The sequence below is a fragment of the Bos grunniens genome, chromosome 11 (assembly GCF_055505025.1).
Source record: "Bos grunniens cultivar Pamir isolate PY7600 chromosome 11, Bosgru_T2T1.0, whole genome shotgun sequence".
Lineage (NCBI taxonomy): Eukaryota > Metazoa > Chordata > Mammalia > Artiodactyla > Bovidae > Bos > Bos grunniens.
In genome coordinates this window covers 103,386,281-103,409,022 of record NC_141175.1, presented here as the reverse complement: position 1 = coordinate 103,409,022, position 22,742 = coordinate 103,386,281, and the positions used below count along the sequence as shown (strand labels likewise).

The window sequence follows — 22,742 nt, the reverse complement described above, 5'->3', positions numbered from 1 at the left end:
AGCAGCAACCAACACAACATTGTAAAGCAACTGTAATCCAATCTAAAAAATCTTAAAAAGCAATTACGTTTTTCTCTCGTTCACCGTAGAAAGTTTGGAAGACACAGAGAAAGAAAATCACTCACTATCCCACCAATCAAGGAAGACTAACCACAGACAATGTTTTAATATTTTTCCTTCCAATATTTTTCTATGCAAATATTTATGTGCACAAGCACACATGCACTACATTGGTAAGACTGACTTCCAATTTTCTTATCCCACATCAGTAAAATCCTCGACGTGTTATTGTAATGGCTACATAATATTTTGATTGGATGCTGCACCATCATTTATTTACCTTATTTCTTTTTAGAACTTTTTATGAAAAATTTCAAACAAAAGTACACAGAATGTATAATGAACTTAATACATATGACTCTTGCTCATCTTAACCCCTTATCCCCTCCCACTTCCGCCAGGTCATTGCAAAGTAAATCATCCCAAATACTATCATCATTTAATCCATAAGGACTTGGCTTCTTCCTAAATTAAAAACCTCTGACTTTTCATCGAACTCAAATAAATGATTACTGGCCAATGTTCCTGCTAGAGAGTACTGAGCTGTGCCCCTGCCTTCCACAGCCGACTTTTTAAAAAATTAATATATTTATCTTTGGCTGTGCTGGGTCTTCACTGCTGTGCATGGGCTTTCTCTGCTTGCAGGGGGCAGGGGCTGCCCTTCGTTGCAGTCTGCAGGCTTCTCCTTGCGGTGGCTTCTCTTGTTGAGGAGCACAGGCTCTGGAGCAAGAGGGCTTCAGTGGTTGCAGCATGTGGGCTCCAGAGTGAAGGCTCGGTAGTTGTGGCACAGGGGCTCAGCTGCCCGGCAAGCATGTGGGATCTTGCCAGACCAGGAATTGAACCTGTGTCCCCTGAATTGGCAGGAGGATTCTTAACCACTGGACCACCAGGGAAGTCCCCATAGCTGACTTTTAAAACAGCACATTCTATCCTACGCAGACTAATTCATCATTTACTTGGAAAGCTATTTCTTATTGGCAGTCATTATGAATTTTCCCACTTTAAAAGGGAGCTAAAATATTTAACTAATGAATTAACATTTATCACTTACACACAGTACACAATGGGCAATGATGGGAGAAATTAAAAAAAAATATTTAACAGAGGAAAGAAGTTGCAGGTCTTTGCTAGAGTTAAGTCTAATATTTAGGTCTCCTTTAATATTAATGTCAGACAGTCCATCCCTGATCAGCCAACTCCTCAAAAAGTGAACAAGCAATCATAAGCCTTGCTTCCTGATTTTGATATAATTTGACTTTACAAAAATGTTGGAGCAACAGGATGTAGAAAAAAAAAATGATCATCTCAACTGATGCAAAAAAGCCATTTGACAAAAGTCAACACCTTTTATGACAAAAAATTTAAAAAACTAGAAATAAAGGAAAACTACCTTGATGTAATAAGGCCATATAAGAAAAGGCCACAGCTAACATTATACAACAGTGAAAAACTGAATTTTTCCTCTAAGATCAGGAACAAGACACTCTCACCATATCTCCTCAACACAGTACTGAAGTTCTAGCTGGAGCACACAGACAAGAAAAATAAATAAGAGGCATACAAGTTGAAAAGGAAAAAGTAAAATTATATCTGTTCACAGATGAAATGATCTTATATCCTAAAGATCCACACCCTACAAACAAAAAACTATTAGAACAAATAAATGAATTCAGCAAAGCTGCAGAACACAAAATGAACACACAAAAAATCAGTTGTTTCTATAAAATAACAATGAACAATCCAAAAAGGAAATTCAAAAAGTAATTCCATTTACAACAGTATCAAAAAGAATAAAGTACTTAGGAATAAATTTAACCAAAGAGACAAAAGACTTATACCCTGAAAACTAAAAAATGTTGCCAAAAGACTGAAAATAATGTCAATAATTGCAAAGACATCCCATGTTCATAGAATGAAAGACTTATTATTGTTATGATGTCCATACTATCCAAAGCAATTTACAGATCGAATGCAAACTCCTTCAAAATCTTTGATCCCATGGACTCCTGCTGCTTAAAGTTACTACAGGGGAAGGGGCAGCTACCAGAGTATTTGAAGGAAGGTGCAGTAGAGGAGGAAAAGCAGGAAAATGCAAGGAACAAGGAGAATAAAAATGGTGAGGACTGGTTAAGTACCAACTGCTACCTTGGGTACCATCTTCCATGGTTGCCAGTGAGCTAGAAGTACCAGTGCTCGAGCTTTCTATTGTCTGAATTTGGAGTTAACAACTGCAACGACTTATCAACTGAATTATCTCATTTAATCCCCAAGAACTCTAAGTATTCTCATTTTGAAATTGAGATCATGTATTAGGTATCAGGTAGGTTTATTAACAGCAGAGACATCACTTTGCCGACAAGGTCCATATAGTCAAAGCTATGGTTTTACCAGTAGTCATGTTTGGATGTGAGAGATGGTTCATAAAGAAGGCTAGGCACCAAGCCTTGCCCAGAAAGGAGCGTTTTATAAAATGTGCAGATTTTGTGGCAGTTTTCCATTTGAATTCTCAAAGTTTATAAATTTATAGCAGTAAAACTATTGGGTAGGGAACAAGGAATTGATGCCTTTGAACTGTGGTGTTGGAGGAGACTCTTGTGAATCCCTTGGACAGCAAGGAGATCACACCAGTCAATCCTAAAGGAAATCAGTTCCGAATATTCATTGGAAGGACTGACGTTGAAGCTCCAATACTTTTGCCACCTGATGCGAGGAACTGACTCATTGGGAAAGACCCTGATGCTCGGAAAGGTTGAAGGCAGGAGGAGAAGAGGGTGGCAGAGGACAAAATGGTTGGATGGCATCACTGACTCAATGGACATGAATTTGAGCAAACTCTGTGGACACAGTGGAGGACAGAGGAGCCTGGCGTGCTGCAGTCCCTGGGGTCACAAAGAGTCAGACACGACTTAGGGACTGAACAACAACAACAAAAATGTGTTAACTGGTCCAAAATAGTGAAGCAGAGACGTTAGACCAACATTAGCATGTTGCCTGCATCCCCAGCATGGGAAGGCACTTCTGAAGCCTGGGGCTGCAGGGCTGTGTGAGACCGATGTTGACCCAGTGGAGTGGAGCATCCTCAGCTGTCCCCAGAGAAGCTTAAGGGGAGCTGGGAAATCCAAAAGACACCGGTCTCCCATGGAGATGGCTCCGCCTGCCGAGTAGCCTCTGTATAGGATCAGGCCAGAGTCCAGAGGCTGAAAGGGTCCCATGAGACCATCTACTGGGTCAGACGGGGCACCTTAGTCCAGAGAACAGGGGTTGAGGCTGCCATAATTTATCAACTAACGCCTTTGAGAAACCATGAGATTACCGTCAAAATGTCCACCTTGGCACACTGTTTGTTGTTGTTGCACAATATTTTTTTCAAGTCTTTATTGAATTTGTTAGAGTACTGCTTGTGTTTTGTGTTTTGGTTCTCTGGCCAGGGGGCACGTGGGATCTTAGCTTCCCAACCAGGGATCGAATCTTACCCCCTGCATTGGCTACCCAACAGTTTTACTGCTATAAATTTATAAACTTTGAAAATTCAAATGGAAAACTTGCCACAAAATCCGCACATTTTATAAAAGGCTCCTTTCTGGGAAGGGCTGAGAATGTGAAGGCATACGTGAGTGTGTGCACAAGCCTCTGAGGTGGGTGTGAGGGGGGCGTCCACCCCACTGAGTGTGGAACAGACCCAGGAGCTCTGACGTGCTGCTCCCTGGGTTGAACGGCGTGGCTGTGATAAAGCCTTGTGCCAGGGCAGGGGGCTCAGGAGCAGGTTGGAAGGAGGGCGGGGGACCCTAGAGGACAGCCTGGGGCTCTTCTTACTGGAGGTACATCTGTTGGACCCGGATGCAGAGAGCAGCGCCAGATGCAAGGCTGCTAACAGACTCACGCTCGGAGGCAAAATTCACCCCACAGACAAAGGGACGACCAGCCAGGCTCACCACACATGGGAGGTCTGAAAACCTGCTTTTTATGTCCCAAACGCCTTCTTATGAATAAGAATGCAATATGGTGTGCTTGTTGGTGTTCAGTCACTGAGCCGTGTCCGGCCCCATGGACTGCAGTACGCCGGGCCTCCCTGTCCCTCACCATTCCCCAGTGTTTGCCCAAGTTCATGTCCATTGCATTGGTGATGCTGTCCAGCCATCTCATCCTCTGTCACCCCCTTCTCCTCCTGCCCTCAATCTTTCTCAGCATCAGGGACTTGTTTAATGAGTCGGCTGTTTGCATCAAGTGGCCAAAGGATTGGAGCTTCAGCATCAGTCCTTCCAATGAATATTCAGGGTTGACTTCCTTCAAGAATGACTGAGCCAGTCAATATGGTGCAGAAGAAAAGGGAAAGACTTGAAAGTGAGGCAGGCCTGGAGCTGAAGCTGCACCCTAGCACTGATGAGGGCTGAGCCTCAGTTTCCTCATCTACAAAACACAGGCAGTAACACTTTAACTGAATGGGACTGAGAATGCAGCACACACAAGCACCCGCTGAGAAGAGCTGTTGGTTTCTCCACCTCGTTTCTCACCAGGGGCTCACACCTCTGCACAACTGCAGACAAGCACACACACAACAGGTATACTCTAGGGATGGTCCATTCTGTCCCATGAAGGCACAGTCTCCTTGCGCAAACAGGTCACTTCAGAGCCACCAGTATCAGCGATCAAAACACCTGGGCTCCTAAATGAGCCCTGATCTTCCCAGTGCCCCCACAGCTCGATGGACCGTGAATAAAACTGCTGCCAAGTAACAGATAAAACTATGTTCCAGGCCACGGAGGCATGTCCGCCCCCTGAGACTTAGGGGTGCAAGGATGGAGAACCGGCCCCTCCACTTGGATGCTTCAGGCGCAAACACTCTGCAGCTGTTAGAAAGGGAATGTCTTCTCTGTTGAGCCTAGTAACCAGTACTGCTGAATACACGTTCCCCCACCTGAGTAAAGTTCAAGAAAAAGCCAGAAGGAGAAACTTAATTAGAAAGTGTTAGTCACTCAGTCGTGTTTGACTCTTTGGGACCTCATGGACTGTAGCCCACCAGGCTCCTCTGTCCATGGGGATTCTCCAGGCAAGAATACTGGAATGGGTTGCCATACCCTCTTCCAGGGGATCTTCCCAACCCAGGGATTGAACCCAGATCGCCTGCATTGCAGACTGATTCTTTACCATCTGAGCCACCAGGGAAGCCCTTTTATTTAGAAAAGCAATGTGTTAAATACCCAGTATCTCCCAGGATCCCTCCTGCTTCTTGCTGGAACTCAAGGTTCAGATCAAGTGGTCCCAACACTCTCTCAACCAACTTCTGCCCTCCCCCCTCCCACTCTGTTGCTCTGACAGCTCAAGTCCAAGAACAGAAAAACTTGTTCTTCAAATCTGGGCCTGAGGGGGCCTCTTCAGGGGTTCTCATTAACTCAAGAGGGTGCTTAGCCTCCAGCCCCCTCCACACAGTGTGCATCTGGGCGCCTACAGAATCCAAGGGAGTCCTGGATCCAAAGAAAGATCCCTGTGGGGGCTACTCCCACTCCCGCTCTCTGAACCCTAACTCACCACAGGCTTCTCCCCAGTTTTTGGCAGAATTCTATCATTAGCTGCAGCTCATACTAAAAAATTCTACAGAAGTTTACGCACATGAAGAATGAGAACAGGTTTAAACTATGATATTTTAAAGATACCCATGCGTTATACTTATTTACACAATGCAAAGAAAAATATCTGTATCCTGAGTACATGACCCTGAGCCCATAATTAAGTACAAAAAAGCCTTCGTGTTCACCCTTACAGACCTGCTCATTCCATACCACCCTCCAGGCTATGCTTACCTCTGTTTGATATTCTTTCTCTGGCCCTGTGCCTGTCTTTATAATGCTCACCACAGCCGTCAACAGCAACTTGTTTGTAAGGTATCTGCCTACCCCTGCCCTTACTTTCAAGGCTGTGAGCTTCGATGCCTGTCACATCCATTGCTCTCTCACCAGGAGTAAACAACCCAAAAATGAAGTTAAAAAAAAAAAATTCCATTGACAACAGCATACAAAAGAATAAACTACTCAGGAACAAATTTAACCAAGAGGCAGAATATCTGTACTCTGGGAACTACAAAACATTGCTAAAATAAATTAAAGAAGACACAGATAAACAGAACGTTATCCAGTGTTCACAGATGAAAAAAACACGTTTAAGATGGCAATACTTTCCAAATTGATAACACAGATTCAATGCAATCCTTATCAAAATCCCACCTGGATTGTTTTTCCCTGGAAATTTTTGTTTTGTTTTGTTTTTCTTTTTGCAGAAATTGGCAAGTTGATCTGAAAATTCATATGGAAATACAAAGGACCCAAAACAATCTTGAAAGTGAAAAACAAAGATGGAGGATTCATACTTCTCAGTTTCAAAACTGACACAAATCTTCAGCAGCCAGGAATGCATGGTACTGTCATACGCAAAATAGCTAGGGAGAAGCTGCTGTGTAACAGAGGCAGCTCAACCCAGTGCCCTGTGCCAACCGACAGGGGAGGGACCGGGGGGCAGGCGGGACGGGGCTTCAAGAGGGAGGGGACATATGTATGATGTCCTTATGGCTGATCCACACTGTTGTATGGCAGAAACCAACACAACACTGGAAAGCAATTATCCTCCGATTAAAAATAAGTGAAAGTGGGAAGCTGCTATATAGCACAGGGAGCCCAGCCCGGCGCTCTGTGACAACTAGGGGCGGAGGTGGGAGGGAGGCTCAAGAAGGAGGGGATATATATGTATATACTCATGACCGATTCCCATTATGGCACAGCAGAAATCAACACATTCTAACATTGTAAAGAAATTATCCTCCAACTAAAAAATTAAAAAAAGAATGCATGGTACTGGCATACAGATAGACATATAGGTAAACTGAATTCAGGGTCCAAAAATAAAATATATTTATGGCCAATTGATTTCAACCATGGGTTCCAAGACAATTCAATGTGGGAAGAATCAGTCTTTTCAACAAATGCTGGAACAACTGGACATTCACATCCAAAGCATAATTTATATTCCTACCTCACACTACACATAAAAATTGCCTCACAGTGGATCACAGACTTAAATGTAAGTGTTAAACCTATAAAAACTCCTAGAAGAAAACATTGGAATAAATTTATGATCTTGGGCTAGGCAATGATTACTGAGATGCAACACTAAAAGGGAAGATAACATAAGTTGGACTTCACCAAATTTCTAAACTTTTTGTTTCAAACCTATCTATCAAGAATGTGTGAAGGGAGCCCACACACTGTGAGCAATTTTTGCAAATCGTGTATCTGGTAAGTGATTTGTATCCAGAATCCATAAATAATTCTTATAACAATAATAAAAGGCATCTATTTTAAAGTAGATGAAAGATTTAAACAGATACTTGTACAAGAAAGTAAACAAACAGCCAATAAGCGTATGAAAAGATGTTTGACCATTTTTGTTGTTTAGTCACTAAGTCATGTCCAACTCTTTGCAATCTCATGGACTATAATCCGCCAGGCTCCTCCGTCCATGGGATTTCCCAAATAAGAATACTGGAAAGGGTTGTCACTTCCTTATCCAGGGGATCTTCCCTGTCTCCTGCATTCCAGGTGGATTCTTTACCACTGAGCCACCAAGGAAGCCCATCACTAGGGAACTGCAAGCTGAAACCAAAGTGAGACGCTACTTGACACCCACTAGACGGGCTACACAGAAAGACAGACAATAACAAGTGGCTGCAAGCACCCTCATTCATTGTCGACAGAGATGCAAAACATTACAGACACTTTGGAAAACAGCTCCTTGGGGAAGAAACCTCATAAAACATAAAGATACCATACAGTCTGGCAATTCCATTCCTAGGTATTTACCTTAGAGAAATAAACACATATGTCTATGGAAGATTCTAGGAATACCATGGAGTAGGAGGCACCAGGAATCTCTCTCCCACCTAGACAACAACTACACTGGCAGAATCTGTTTGGTGTAGCTATTTCAGAGTCCATTTAAGGCTTGCAACTCCCAGAGGAAGACTGGTATGTAAACTGCAGGTAATTTCAGTCAATTTCAGCTCATAGTTCAATAGCATCTACTCACTCCCATTCCCAACTCTCTTGCCAGGCAGCCCTGCATCTGAGAGCAGCTTGCACACAGCTTGAAGGAACCATGGTGGGCGAAAAGGAGCAGCTCTCCAGATACTAGAGGTCTGCGCTGTGGTTAGTGCTTTGGGTGACACAGCTGTGAGGCTGCCACTGTTGTTGCGCCTGCCCTACTGTCGCAAGCCCCGCCCCTTCTAGCTGCACGAACTTCTGGGAGATTTAAAGGGCGGGGCTGGGTGCCCCATGTCCCCTTTCCCCACTTCAGTTTTCTGATTTCCCCTTTTGGAGCCAGGCATTGACTACTAGGACATTCCAAAGCTACTGTATATATGGGGGAGATGAGAAAGTTACTGCATATGCCCAGGGAAACTCACAGGCTTATAAAAGATCTTAGAAGACCTTAAGATTACACTTCAGGCCAATCCTTGGCACAAAAAATAAAGCCTGGCAAACCCAGATGAAGGGGGAGAACTGATTTCCAGAGTCACCATATTATTAGATTCAAATGTCCAGTTTTGAATCTGTCCCTGAAAAAGATCTGGTGGCTAATCTACTAGACAAAGACTTAAAAACAATGATCTTAAAGATACTCAGGGAACTAAAGAAGTAGAGAAACTCAAGGAAATAATGTATGAACAAAATGGAAGTATTAATAAAAGGAGAGAAAGCCTAAAAAGGAAGAAAAAATCTGAGGCTAAAAAAAAAGACAACTGAAATAGTAACTGGAATGAAAGATTCAGTAGAGGGTTTCAAAGACAGATTTCAGCATGTAGAAGAATCAAAAAAACTTGAAGACAGGTCATGATAATTAAGTCTGAGGAATAGAAAGAAAAACATTGAAGTAAACTGAACAGAGCCTAAGGGACCTATGACAATGAAGGTGTTAGTCACTCAGTAGAGCCTGATTCTTTGCAACCCGACGGACTGTAGCCCACCAGGCTCCTCTGTCCGTGGAATTCTCCAGGAAAGAATACTGGAGCGTGTGTCCATTCCCTTCTCCAGGGGATCTTCCCAACCCAGGGATCAAACCCAGGTCTCCTGCATAGAAGGCAGATTCTTTACTGTCTGAGATACAAGGGAAGTACAAGGGCCCTATGGGACACCATCAAATGGATCAAAATGCACATTGTAGGAGTCCCAGAAGGAGGTGGGGGAGAGAAAAAGGGGTAAAGAGACTATCTGAAAAAATAATGGCCCCAAACCTCCCACATTTGATGAAAGACACAAATAACAACATCCAAGGAGCTCAATGAATTGAGATACATTATAATCAAACAGTTGAAAGCCAAAGATAAAGAATCTTGAAAGCAGCAAGAGATAAGCAAATCATCACATACAAGGAATCCCCAGTAAGATTATCAGCAAATTTCTCATCAGAAATTCTGGACAGTAGAAGGCAGGAGGGAGATATAGTCAAAGTGCTAAAAGGAAAAAAATGTCAACCAATAACCCTAAATGTGGCAAAGCTGTCCTTGAAAAGTATGGTAAGAAATTAAGACATTTCCAGATAAATAAAAGATGAAGGAGTCCATTCCCACTACACATGCCCTGCAGGAAATGTTCAAGGGAGTCCTGCAGGCTGGAATAAAAGGGAACTAGACAGTAACTTGAAACTGTATTTTAAAAATGGATAAAGAAGATGATAAAGAAGATAAACACAATAGAATACTTCTCAGCCAAAGAAGAATGAAACTTTGTCATCTGCAACAACACGGATGGACTTGGAGGAATAAATCAAAGACAAATACTGCATGACATCACTTATACGTGGGGTCTAAAACATACACGATTTAGTGAATAGAACAAAAAAGAAGCAGACTCACAGATATAGCGAACAAACAAGTGGCTACCAGTGGAGAAGGGGGAAGGGGTACTATGGAGGGAGGTAGGAGGTGCAAACTATTAGGTACAAAATAAGGTACAAAGATACATTGTATAACACAGGGACTATCACTGATATTTTATAATCAATGGAGTATAAACTTTAAAATCTGTGATTCTCTATATTATGCACCTGCAACATAATACTGTAAATCAATTATAGTTCAATTTAAAAAAACTAACTTAAAATCTTAGTAGAGGGAAATACTTGGGCAATTATAAAAGCCCTTTAACAGATGACCCTTTAACAAGATGGGTTTGAACTGCCCAGGTCCACTTATATGTGGATTTTTTTCAGCAAATATGTATTGTAGTACTACATGATCCATGTCTGGTGGAATCCCTGGATAGGCCACAGATACGAAGGGCCAGTTGTAAAGCTAGACTCAGATTTTGGACTGTGTGGAGGGTTGCTGTTCCTAACAACCCTCAATGTTCAAGGGTCAACACTGGTTTATGGTTGATTTATGACTCCACTTTGTTTTCCACATAATTTAAGAGACTTACACATTTTTAAAGAGCAATTAGTAGTCTAACAGCTAGTATTATTGTAACTTTTGTTTGTAACTCCATATTTTGTTTTCTAGCTAATTTAAGAGGTTACTGTATTTTTTCAAATTATTAATTTATGTTTTTAGACACACAATGCTTAAAGATCTTATTCTGTGGCATCAACAACAGAAAGGAAGAGGAACAGAAGTGATAAGGGGCAGAGGTTCTGTGTGTCATGGAAGTTAAGCTGGAACAAATCCAAATTAGAGTATTATAACTTTAGGATGTTCAATGTAATCCCTGCTGCTGCTGCTGCTAAGTCGCTTCAGTCATGTCCGACTCGTAGCCACCCCATGGACTGCAGCCCACCAGGCTCCTCCATCCATGGGATTTTCCAGGCAAGAGTACTGGAGTGGGGTGCCATTGCCTTCTCCGATGTAATCCCTGTGGCAACCACAAAACAGCTGTAGAACACACACAGGAGGAAATAAGAAAGGAACTTAAAAGCTTCACAACAACAACAACAAAAAACCCAACTCAGGACTTCCCCGGTGGTCCAGTGGCTAAGATTCCATGTTCTCATTGCAGCGGGCCCAGGTCTGATCCCTGGTCAGGGATCCCACACGCCGCAACTAAGACCTGATGCAGGAAAATAAATAAATCAAAATAAATACTAAAAAATCAACTGAAAGGGGACAGTAATACAGGAAATGAAGGATAAAAAACCTATAAGCATAGAGAAAACAAAGAGCAAAATGACAGAAGCTAGTATCTTCTTATCAACTGCAAAAAGGAAAGAAATTCTAAAATAGGCTGCCACGTGGATGAACCTTGAGGATGTTATGCTAAGTGAAACAGACCAGTCACCGAAAGACAAATGCTGAATGACTCCACTACTTATGTTGTGGAATCAAAATCACAGATTCAGAAAGCAGAATGGTGGCTACCAGGGGCTGGGGAAGGAGGGAATTGTGCCCGGGGCGGGGGGAGGGGGGTGGTGCACGGTTGGTTTAATGAGTACAGAGTTTGTGTTTTGCAAGATGAAAAGAGTTTTGAGGATGGGTGGTGGCGCTGGTTGCACAACAAGATGGATGTACTTAAACCACTGACCTGTATGTTTAAAAATGCTCAAGATGGCAACATTTTATGTGTATTCTACAACAATAAAAATGGGGGAAATGCACACACACAAAATGTATTCACCAATATTCAGCATTATTTATAATCAGAAGGTGGAAATAGCTCAACAACTGATGAATACATTTAAAATATGATACATAACATACAACAGAATATTATCCAGCCATAAAAAGGAATGAAGCATTAACACATGCTACAGTATGGGTCACTTTTGAACACATTATGCTACATCAAAGGAAACCAGACACAAAAGTGTGCATACTGAATGATTTCACTTATATAAAATACCCAGAACAAGGCTTCCCTGGTGGTTCAGTGGTTAAGAACCTGCCTTGCCCTGCAGGGGATGCCGGTTCAGATTTCTGTCTGGGAAGATCCCACATGCTGCCAGACAGCTAAGCTGGTGTGACAGAAACTACTGAAGCCCTCACGCCCTAGAGCCCACAGTCCACAATAAGAGAATCCACCACAGAAGGAGTCCACGCACCACAGCAAGCAAGTAGCCCCTGCTCTCTGCAACTAGAGAAAGCCCACGCGCAGCAATGAAGACCCAGCACAGCCAAAAAATAAATAAATATTGTTTAAAAATACCCATAATTGGCAAATCCATTGAGACAGACAGTAAGTTAGTGTCTGCCAAGGTCGGGAGTGGGGTGCTCTGGAGAGGGAGGTAGAATGGGAAGAGATGCTAATGAGCAGAAGGGGAGATGAGTATTTCTTTGGGGGAGATGAATACATTCTCAAATCACATTCTGTTCATAGTAGCACAACTCTGGAAATAGACTGGTGACTGCACACTCCTAACAGGTGAACTCTATGGTTATACAAATTATACGGCAATAAAGCTGCTGGAAAAAAAGAATGACCAGATAAAAAGGTGAAGTACTCCAGTACTTTGGCCACCTCATGCAAAGAGCTGACTCATTGGAAAAGACTCTGATTCTGGGAGGGATTGGGGGCAGGAGGAGAAGGGGACGACAGAGGATGAGATGGCTGGATGGCATCACTGACTCGATGAACGTGAGTCTCAGTGAACTCTGGGAGTTGGTGATGGACAGGGAGGCCTGGTGTGCTGCGATTCATGGGGTCGCAAAGAGTCGGACACGACTGAGTGACTGAACTGATTGACTGAACTGAAAGACATTTTTGGAAAAGAAGACATGATACAATGTGTCTCTAGCAATCCCACTGTAAAGCTGATATGAAAGGAGCAAGGATCAGATCTTGGATACGATCTTACCCAGTATTTATCTGGGTAAATCTAAGCATGGACAGACGAGCAGGTCATCTGGATTTCAGCCATACTCACAATCGGCACCAGTGTGCCCACCCTGCTCTCCCTGCCCTGCAGGCTTCATCTCCCTCCAGCCCAGGGCCTTTGCAGATGCTGTTCCCTCTGCCTGAATGCTCTTCCCTGCTCTCATGCTCCCCTTTCTTCTCATTAACTTGTGCTCAGCCCTCACTCCCACTGGTAGGTCTGATCAGAGAAGCCAGTACCTTCCACAATGCATAGTTAGAAGCCCTGACCTTTTGTTCACCACATTCGCCAGTTTTCATCACATCTCTGTTTGCACAATTCTGTGATCCGGTTCCCCTTTATGGATTTAAACCTGCTCACCTTCCCTAAACATTTAATCAATTTTTCCTTTTTTGGGGGAAAAAGACAAAAATAAACTGTGACTTGACTATTGTTCTCTAGTGACTCACACCAAGATCTGCCTGTACCTTTTTTTAGAAAAAGAAGTTTCACATTACTGAGGCAACGGAATGTGTAAGGCTTGTAAAGTTCCTGTGAGAAATCTCTGCTCGAAAATCGTGCTGGCTTTACTGCCTCATGATAGACACTTTTATGCCCAAAACCAGAGGATTTGACCTTTCAGAGTACACCTCGAGGTGTGTGCATAAAACCTGCTTCATTCACTTGTTGGGAACAACAGGGAGGAGAAAAGGTAGATCCAGTCTGACATATGGAGAAAAGAAAGCAAAGAAATTGCCCGGAAATAAACCCACACACCTACGGTCAGTTAACCTTTGACAGAGGAGGCAATAATATACAGTGAGGGACAGTTACTTCGGCAAGTGGTGCTGCGAAAGCTGGACTGCTGCATGCAAATCACTGAAATTAGAACTCACCCACACACCATACCCAAAGACAAGCAGAATGGCCAAAAGACTAAACATACGACCCGACACCATAATACTCCTAGAACAGAACACACGCAAAACTTTCTCCGACATAAATTGTAGCGATGCTCCCTTAGGTCAGTCTCCCAGGGCAATAGAAACAAAAGTGAAGATAAACAAACGAGACCTAATGAATTCATAAAGGGAATCATAAAGGGAATCATAAAGAAAAGGGAAAAACAATCTTACAGGCTGAGACTCATAACAAAATGGAAAAACAATCTTACAGGCTGAGAGAAAATATTTGCAAATGATGCAACTGACAAGGGCTTGATTTCCAAAACATACAAATAGCTCATGCTGCTAAGTCACTTCAGTCGTGTCCGACTCTGTCCGACCCCAGAGACGGCAGCCCACCAGGCTCCCCTGTCCCTGGGATTCTCAAGGCAAGAACACTGGAGTGGGTTGCCATTTCCTTCTCCAATGCTTAAGAGTGAAAAGTGAAAGTGAAGTCGCTCAGTCGTGTCCGACTCTCAGCGACCCCATGGACTATAGCCCACCAGGCTCCTCCGTCCATGGGATTTTCCAGGCAAGAGTACTGGAGTGGGGTGCCATTGCCTTCTCCACAAATAGCTCATACACCTCAACAAAAACAAAACAACCCAATCAAAACACAAGCAGAAGACCTAAATAGACATTTCTCCAAAGAAGACACAAAGATGGCCAACAGGCACAGGAAAAGATGATCAACATCGATAATTATTAGAGAAATAATCAAAACTACAAGGAGTTATCACCTTATATCAATCAGAATGACCATCATTAAAAACGCTCGAAATAGGCAGAGGGCATAGCAAATAGGGAACCCTCTCTTACACTGTGGATGAGAATGTAAATTGGTACAGCCACTATGGAGAAGAGTATGGGGGTTCCTTAAAAAGCTAAAAATAGAGCTTCCATATGATCCAGCAACCCCACTCCTGGGCATATATCTAGAGAAAACTATAATTCAAAAAGATATGCACCCCAATGTTCATGACAGCACTATTTACAATAGCCAAGATATGGAAACAACCTACCATCAACAGATGAATGGATAAGGATGTGGTGTATATATACACACAATGGAATACTACCAGTCAATCCTAAAGGAAATCAACCCTGAATATTCACTGAAAGGGCTGATGCTGAAGCTGAAGCTCCAATACGTTGGCCACCTAAGGTGAAGAGCTGACTCACTGGAAAAGACCCTGATGCTAGGAAAGACTGAGGGCAGAAGGAGAAGGGGTCAAGAGAGGATGAGATGGTTGGATGGCAACACCGACTCAATGGACATGAGTTTGAGCAACCTCCGGGAGATAGTGAAAGACAGGGAAGCCTGGTGTGCTGCAGTTCATGAGGCTGCAAAGAGTTGGACACGACTTAATGACTGAACAACAACTCAGTGTGTAGGTATGTGTGAGTATATATATATTACAGATATATATACATGAATCACTTTGCTATACACTAGAAACTAACACAACATTGTAAACATTGCTTGAAAAAATGAAAGCAAAGCAATCAGATGAGCAAAGGGCTGAAAACCAAGAACTCAAACACAGAGTCATAGTGCTCAGAGGACAGCAGGAGGGGAGCAAAGGAACTTACAGGGAGGTCAGTTTCCTAGAGACCAGTAATTGATAGTCTGCAAAAAACCTAAAATTAGGCTTGACCTAGAGAAGTGAGTCATCTCCCATCCGGCTAAAGATGTAAAACTTGAAGACTCACTCCTTGAGAACAGGGAACACGTACCAAGCATGGTACTGCCACACAGGAGGTCCCCAAAAAAGATTGTTGAATGAACGAATGCATGAATGAGCAAATGAATCAGAGGCACTCACAACACTTGTCAGACAAAGGATTCACCTTCTGCGAAAGATGACACAGCATCCACTACTCAGTCACAGTTCCCAAGACCAGGCGACACTCCAATGTCTCCAAGACAGGTGTCTTTCAAAGCTCATGACTTAGGACTTCCCCAGTGGTCCACTGGTTAAGAATTCACTTGCCAGTGCAAAGGACACGGGTTCAATCCCTGTCTAGGAGGATTCCACATGCCTCAGAGCAACTCATCCCATGCACCACAGCTACTGAGCTCAGGAGCCCTAGAGCCCACACCCAGCAACAAAGACTCAGCACAGCCAAAAATAAATTAAAAAAAAAAAAGTCCATGACGTAGCTCAATGATGTCACATTTCTTTAGTCTGATTTCTTGTCCTTGGCTCCCTAGACATCACCTGCCCTAGAACCATGCAGAGCCTTTGGGAGTCAAGGAACATGGATGCAAGGAGGACCCTGCTTCAGATGCCTGGTTCCTGTGCTTGGGGTTCCCTTCAGCCAGGGTGCTGACAGGGACAGTGAGAGGATCCAGAGAGAATGAGGCAGCGGACCAGAAGCGGCTAGCCTGTTTCTTTGCCAGACAAACAGCATAGTTTATAAGCGTATATGTAGTGTCCCGTGTAAGATAAACTATACCATTTATTTGAAACTTCTGTAACAGTTGATTTTGCGGTACTCAGAGTCCTTATGAAGAAGTGCACTGGTAAGCTACTTAGCTGGGAATGCATACCCTCCTATAGACGTATATAGACATACAGACGGGAACCTGCGTTCAAGTATGCAGCCTGTGTCTCCATGGAGTTCCTCAATGAGCTCATGCAATACACGACAGCTTTCACATGAGTTACCTGCTTTCACTCGCTCAGAAATGAATGTTTTCATACGAGATTTTTAAAACGCTACTTTAGGCATTTTTATGTTAATGGAATAAAACAAATCTATGAGATATGTTTACAAAACCATAATTTCAAAAATAGGTAAGGGGCTTCCCTGGTGACTCAGTGGTAAAGAATCTGCCTGCCGATGCCAGAGACGCTCATTTGATCCCTGATCTGGAAAGATCCCTCAAGCTGTGGAGCAACTAAGCCCGTGACCCACAACTACTGTCTGTGCTCTAGAGCCCAGGAGTCGAGACTACTGAAACCTACATGACATAGCCCGTGCTCTGCGACGGGAGAAGCCACTGCAATGAGAAGCCCGAGCACCGCAACCAAAGAGTAGCCCCCTCTCGCCACAACTTAGAGAAAAAGCCCTCGCAGCAGCAAAAAACCAGCACAGCCAAAAATAAATAAAAGAGGTGAGCACTGAACTTTGCAACCTCAGAAACTGCATTTGTACAATTCTTGGGAAAACATTCTAACACTGGGGTATCTTGCCAAGATGTGATCTGACTTGGAAACTTACAGTCTCTGAGTGAGCTGTGAATTGTGCTAATCGCTACCCACTTGGGATGAATGGACCCAAACCCTGGGGCGCAGGCAAGCTTTATGAGGGCTGGTCTGTTTTTAACTTGAATTTTTTTAGGTAGTAAATTCCTCTCTTTTCTGCATGTCTACCAAAAATAAGGACATGAAGAAAGTTCTTAAGGCTAAATTTATCTAGGATGTTCCATATGTGATTGGCAGTTCTGTAGCACAGCAGATGCAGAGCTCAAGTTTTGTTTTGTTTGTTTTTCTTTTTTAATTAAGAAGTCATGCTCCAAAGTCTATTAATGAGGAGACATCACACCACCACTCTATTCTGGCCCATTCAAAACAGGCAGCATCAGACACTGAGGTTGAATAATTTTAAGTAAAAAAAAAAGATTTTAATGAAACAATAGCAGCGATGGTGACTTTTCTGCATAGGGCTTTGCAACAGTACAAAGATATGTGTTCACAAGGAAGCCTTTGGTTGTTGGGTTCCTGTCCCTATGTAGCAAAAGAAGCAAGTGAGGCTTGGGGTGGGGCGGAGTGGATGGTCTGCCAGGTCTCCCAGCATCCCCCACACCTCCAGATGTATGCTGACAAAGTGGCAATATTTGTTTCCCAAGACCGTCCACCCAGCCCAGATGATGTGCACACATGACCAGCACTTGGCTGGATTGAGGCTGCCATACTGGAATTTTCCATTTGGTGTATGAGACATGTAAGCTGTTTACTTATACTTGCAAATGCATTTCCACCACATTGGAGCTCTGCTTCCCTTTGTACCATCATGGTGGAAGCACAGTGCACCAAAGGCCAAACATTTTCAAAGGATCAGGTCACCTGCAGCAGGGCGAGGTGGCTTTGCAGGTCCACCGGCCTCTGCGCCCTAAGAACTTGGGCAGGCCACCACCCTCCGCAAGTCTGTCAGTTAATAACAAGCCCTTTGGCATCATGTGAAGAGAAAGACAAACACCGTATGACCTCACTTACATGTAGAATCTAAACAATACAACAGACTAGTGAATGTAACGTAAAAGCAGCAGATTCACAGACAGGACAAACAAGTGGTTACCAGTGGGGAGAGGAAATGGAAGCGGTGCACAGGGAGGGGATTAAGAGGCACACACTACTGGGTATAAAATAAGCTCCATGGATACGCCGTACAGCACAGGTAACATACCCAATATTTTATAATAACTATAAATGGAGTATAAACTTTAAAATTGTGAATCGCTACATTGTACACCTATAACTTACATAATATTGTATGTCAACTATACTTCATTTAAGAAAAAAAAAAAAGAACAAGCCCTTTGGTGCCCTTCGGTGCTGACAGTTCCAGGAACAATTCTAGTGATCTTTTATGTTGCCCTTTGCTGCCTTCTCTCCACCAAAAGGACACAGACTGTGCCGTGTGGATCCACCTTATGCAGGCATGGGATGTTCAGAGGAAAACACTCTGTCTTCCAGCCCACTTCCCCTCCCCTTCTCTCTTCCTTTCACTCCCCATCCCCTTCACCTTAGCACCCTGCTCCCCTCTGTTTCAATATATGCATGTGTCACAAAGAAAATAAAGAAAATCATTATTTTGTTCCAGAATTCACATAATTGAAGGAGATATATAATATACATAGTGATGTCTGTAAGGAAGGGGGTCATAAATGACCACAGATACTGAAAGTGCCCTCAGGCCCCGGGGGCTGGGGTGCGAGCTCGGGCCCCCCTCCCTCTCAGCCCCTCCATCTACCCCACCACCTCTCAGCTCTCAGGGGCGCACCTGGGCTCAGGCTTGATGCACTGGTAAAAGGCAGCCATCTTCGTGCACATGGAGGGGGCCTTCGGCACTTTCATTCTCCGGAAGGACAGAGGCCTCCCCTTCCCCAAAGGGGCTCTCGGGTCACTCCTGGGTGCAGATCAAGAGCTTTGCTCCCGTTTCCAGAGCAGCACCTTGGGCCCCGAGCCCACAGAGACTTCTCCCAACTCCTGCAGCCCCGCGGGGCCTCCGGGCAGGTGTGCAGCACAGGGCCCTGGGAGCTCAGGCACACAACCACTTCCTCCTTCCCTCCATCCACGTGGACGGCCAGGGTGGGGCTGGAGCTGCCGCCACCTCCCTCTGAGCTGAGTCGCTGCCCAGCTGCTGAGGGTGGAAATCAACAAGCCCGGGCTCTGCCTCCCTGTGCTCCCGACAGAGTCGGGCAAAGGGCACTAATCGCCCCATCTGAGTGAGGGTTCAGGGCCCTGGGGGAATGTCTAACGCCCCACAGCCGTTTGTTCCCTTGCTCTGTCTTTCTCCTTATTCCCTCTTCAAGCTTGTTGCCGCAGGGCCTGGATGTGTTTGGTGATCTTCTTTCCTGGGACCTTCCCAAGGCTCCTCCTTTCAGGCAGGTACCTGCCCCAGGGCTCGCTGTGGCAGCCAGAGCTGCAGCACTCCCTGCTGGTGACCACACCGGGCAGGTGCACAGACCACGCCCAGCCCCTCCACAAAGCCACCTCCCGGTGACGTCCTCTCTGATGACCTGCAGCTGCCACTTCAAAATAACAGACTCCTGCCACCCAGCCTCGCAACTGCACCTGAGTTCCTGCAAAGTCTAAAGGCTGCTAACCGCACTGTCGGCGGTTTCCAGGCAACGTCTAGAGGGCTGACAGAAGGCTCTGGATGACAAGTGTGGCTCTGTATTATGAAAACTGCGGAGCAGCAAGCAGCAGGGGTGCCTTCTGAAGACAGTGCTGAAGAAGTCCTAGATTCCTCTTCTGTTTTCCGAAACGCATCCATATATATAAAGTTCTGGTCCTTGTTGTTGTTAGTCACGTTTGACTCTTTATGACCCCGTGGATTGCAGCACGCCAGGCTCCTCTGTCCTTCCCTATCTCCAAGAGTGTGTTCAAATGCATGTTGAGTTGGTGATGCTAGCTAACCATCTCACCCTCTGTTGCCTCCTTCTCCTGCCTTCAATCTTTCCCAGCATCAGGGTCTCTTCCAGTGAGTTGGTTCTCATATCAGGTGACCAAAGTATTGGAGCTTCAGCATCAACACTTCCAAAGAAAGTTCTGGTTGACTTGTTTATAATTGAAATAATAAAGCATAACCAGTGTATTTGATGGTAGCTAAAGAAAGCAGTCAGTTTAATGAACTTGGGGAAAAATGAGTGCTGAGTGTCCTGCTGGCAGTTTACACCCACCTGCCCTTGGACTCTTTAGAATCTTTTTTTTTTTTATTTAACTTTACAATATTGTATTGGTTTTGCCATATATCAAAATGAATCTGCCACAGGTATACATGTGTTCCCCATCCTGAACCCTCTTCCCTTCTCCCTCCCCATACCATCCCTCTGGGTCGTCCCAGGGCACCAGCCCCAAGCATCCAGTATCCTGCATCGAACCTGGACTGGCGACTCGTTTCATATATGATATTATACATATTTCAATGCCATTCTCCCAAATCATCCCACCCTCTCCCTCTCTCACAGAGTCCAAAAGACTGTTCTATACATCAGTGTCTCTTTTGCTGTCTTGTATACAGGGTTATTGTTACCATCTTTCTAAATTCCATATATATGCGTTAGTATACTGTATTGGTGTTTTTCTTTCTGGCTTACTTCACTCTGTATAATAGGCTCTCTTCTAAAGATGCTCTCAGCTGCCTGGATGTTGCCAACAGCTCAGCCTTCTCTGGGGAGAGGGACAACAGACTGGCGGGGGTGTCCCTGTCTCCCATGAGGCGAGTCAGGGGCAGAGCAAACCACTGAAGGGTCAGGGATGGGCTTGGCTTCAGGGTGGATGTCTCTGAGGAGTGATCCCAGCCAGTAGCCCTCTCTCCCTACAGGCCAAGTCCAACAGACCCACAGCTGCAACTCACCCCACTGGAGGCCAGCTCAGCACTCAGCGCGTTGAACCTAAGCCACCCTGCCGCTCGCTACGGCCAGCCCTGCTCTGGGCCTGGTCAGTGTCCCTGCAGGTCCAGGACGGTGTAAGTGGAAAATCTGATTCTGAAATCAAGGCCTGTACCTCATCCAGCTGTGAGCCCCATGCGGGCAGCTGCCTCCTAAGAAGCCCAGGTCAAGGTCTCTCCTATCACCTGTCCTTGGCAGACATCAGTAATCAACCACAGCATCATTCTCAGAACTGCTCACCACACAGCCCTCCAGGGAGCTCCTGCCAGTTGCCTGGAGCAGCACTTGGCTAGAAGTCTGTCGACATCATTGGCAGAAATTGCAGTAAATCTATAGAATTGGATTCTCGCCGTGTCTGCCACTAACAAGCTACTAACCAGCTGAATGACTCGGGGCAAACCACTTCCCTCTCTGGGCCTCTGTCCCAAGTCTGATATGAGTGGTTTGAACTCTGATATCTGGCGGGCTATCGGATTACCTCAGGAAAAATAAAGGTCTGTAAAATTGGCCCAAACTTCATTTTTCTGTGAAGATGCTTCTGTTAACCAACAGAGGAAAAGACGTGCTCGAGCTGAGAACATTTATGGAAAATACATTTTCAAAATCTAGTCACTATACTGCTTGTCTGAGAGCCAGAAAAATGAAGAGGCAATGACATCATAGGAAGTCCCTCAGTCTGGCCTGGCCTCCTCGCCTCCTGCTGCCGCCACCCCCGCCCACGCAGCCACACCGGACACTCTGCCAGCAAGGGCATGCCTCACCCACACGCGAGAGTGCCTCTGCCCACGACCCAAGGAACCTCACATTCTTCCTCTGAGCCCCTGCCCACCCACATTATTTCCCCTCCTGGAATGTGAACTTCTTAAGGGAAGAGATACGCTCTTTTCATCTCTGTAGCTCTGATATCTACACACAGTAGATGCTGGGAAATATTTAATGAATGAGTGAGCCTCATCACCTGCGCTTATAAAAATCTAAGGGCAGGGACTTCCCTGGTGGTCCAGGGATTAAGACTCCACCTTTCCAATGCAGGGGCCCCAGGTTCAATTCCCTGATTGGGGAACTAAGATCCCACATGATATGCGGTGTGGCCAAAAAAATTATAATAATAAAAAAAGGGCAAAATCACTTTTAATAAGGTAATTTGCTTTATTAAGTTCCTCCTAAGGAGGGGGGGGGGGATTCTCAAATAGTTGGCTTCCGTTTGAGCCATTTGGTAAGATGCTCTGACAAAGTGCTCCTGTGTGATTCAGATGTGTGGGCTGGCTGGGTTTGACATAAATATCTTCCTATTTTGCAATTTGGAGACATCACATTTGGAGAGTGAGGACATGGAGCAATCTGAACACACATTTGGCTCATTATGTGAGGACATCTAATATTCCAAATTTTTCCAGCCTCTCAGTATTTTAAAGGCCTTGGAGAAGCAGCCAAGTTCCCATTTTATTCAATACTGCCGTGATGGGAGGAGGGTGTTGTATATATATATTAATAGATGCCCCATACCAGTTGGTAGTTAATGTGCATAGCTGGTCTCCTCAATCAGATTGCAAATTCTCTAAGAACAATGTCAATCAACTAGATGGTTTTATGTATTCCAAGAAGCCAAATATGCAGTAGGTGCTTAATAAGTGCATAGTGATTAATTAATACAGGGCTTCCCCAATGGTCAGCAGTAAACAATCTGCCTGCAATGCAGAAGACTTGAGTTTGATCCCTGGGTTGGGAAAATCTCCTGGAGGAGGAAATGGTAACCCACTCCAGTTATTCTTGCCCAGAAAATCCCATGG

General features: G+C 44.5%; 1 protein-coding gene across 10 annotated transcripts in view; it reads right to left on the bottom strand.

The window, feature by feature from the left end:
* The window catches only part of CRACDL (CRACD like), a 129,059-nt gene that overhangs the window by 50,919 nt on the left and 55,398 nt on the right, over positions 1 to 22,742 (bottom strand). For 3 of the 10 annotated variants that reach the window (XM_086328019.1, XM_086328020.1, XM_086328029.1), the window contains exon 1: positions 18,840 to 19,057. The exons of 5 other annotated variants lie outside the window; for them this stretch is intronic. In XM_086328019.1, coding sequence (XP_086184145.1) covers positions 18,840 to 18,913 — 74 coding nt within the window. In that variant the 5' untranslated portion in view covers positions 18,914 to 19,057. Of the gene's footprint in view, positions 1 to 18,839; positions 19,477 to 22,742 lie in introns of those variants that run through there. 2 more of the 10 variants (XM_086328022.1, XM_086328021.1) reach the window with 2 other exon arrangements.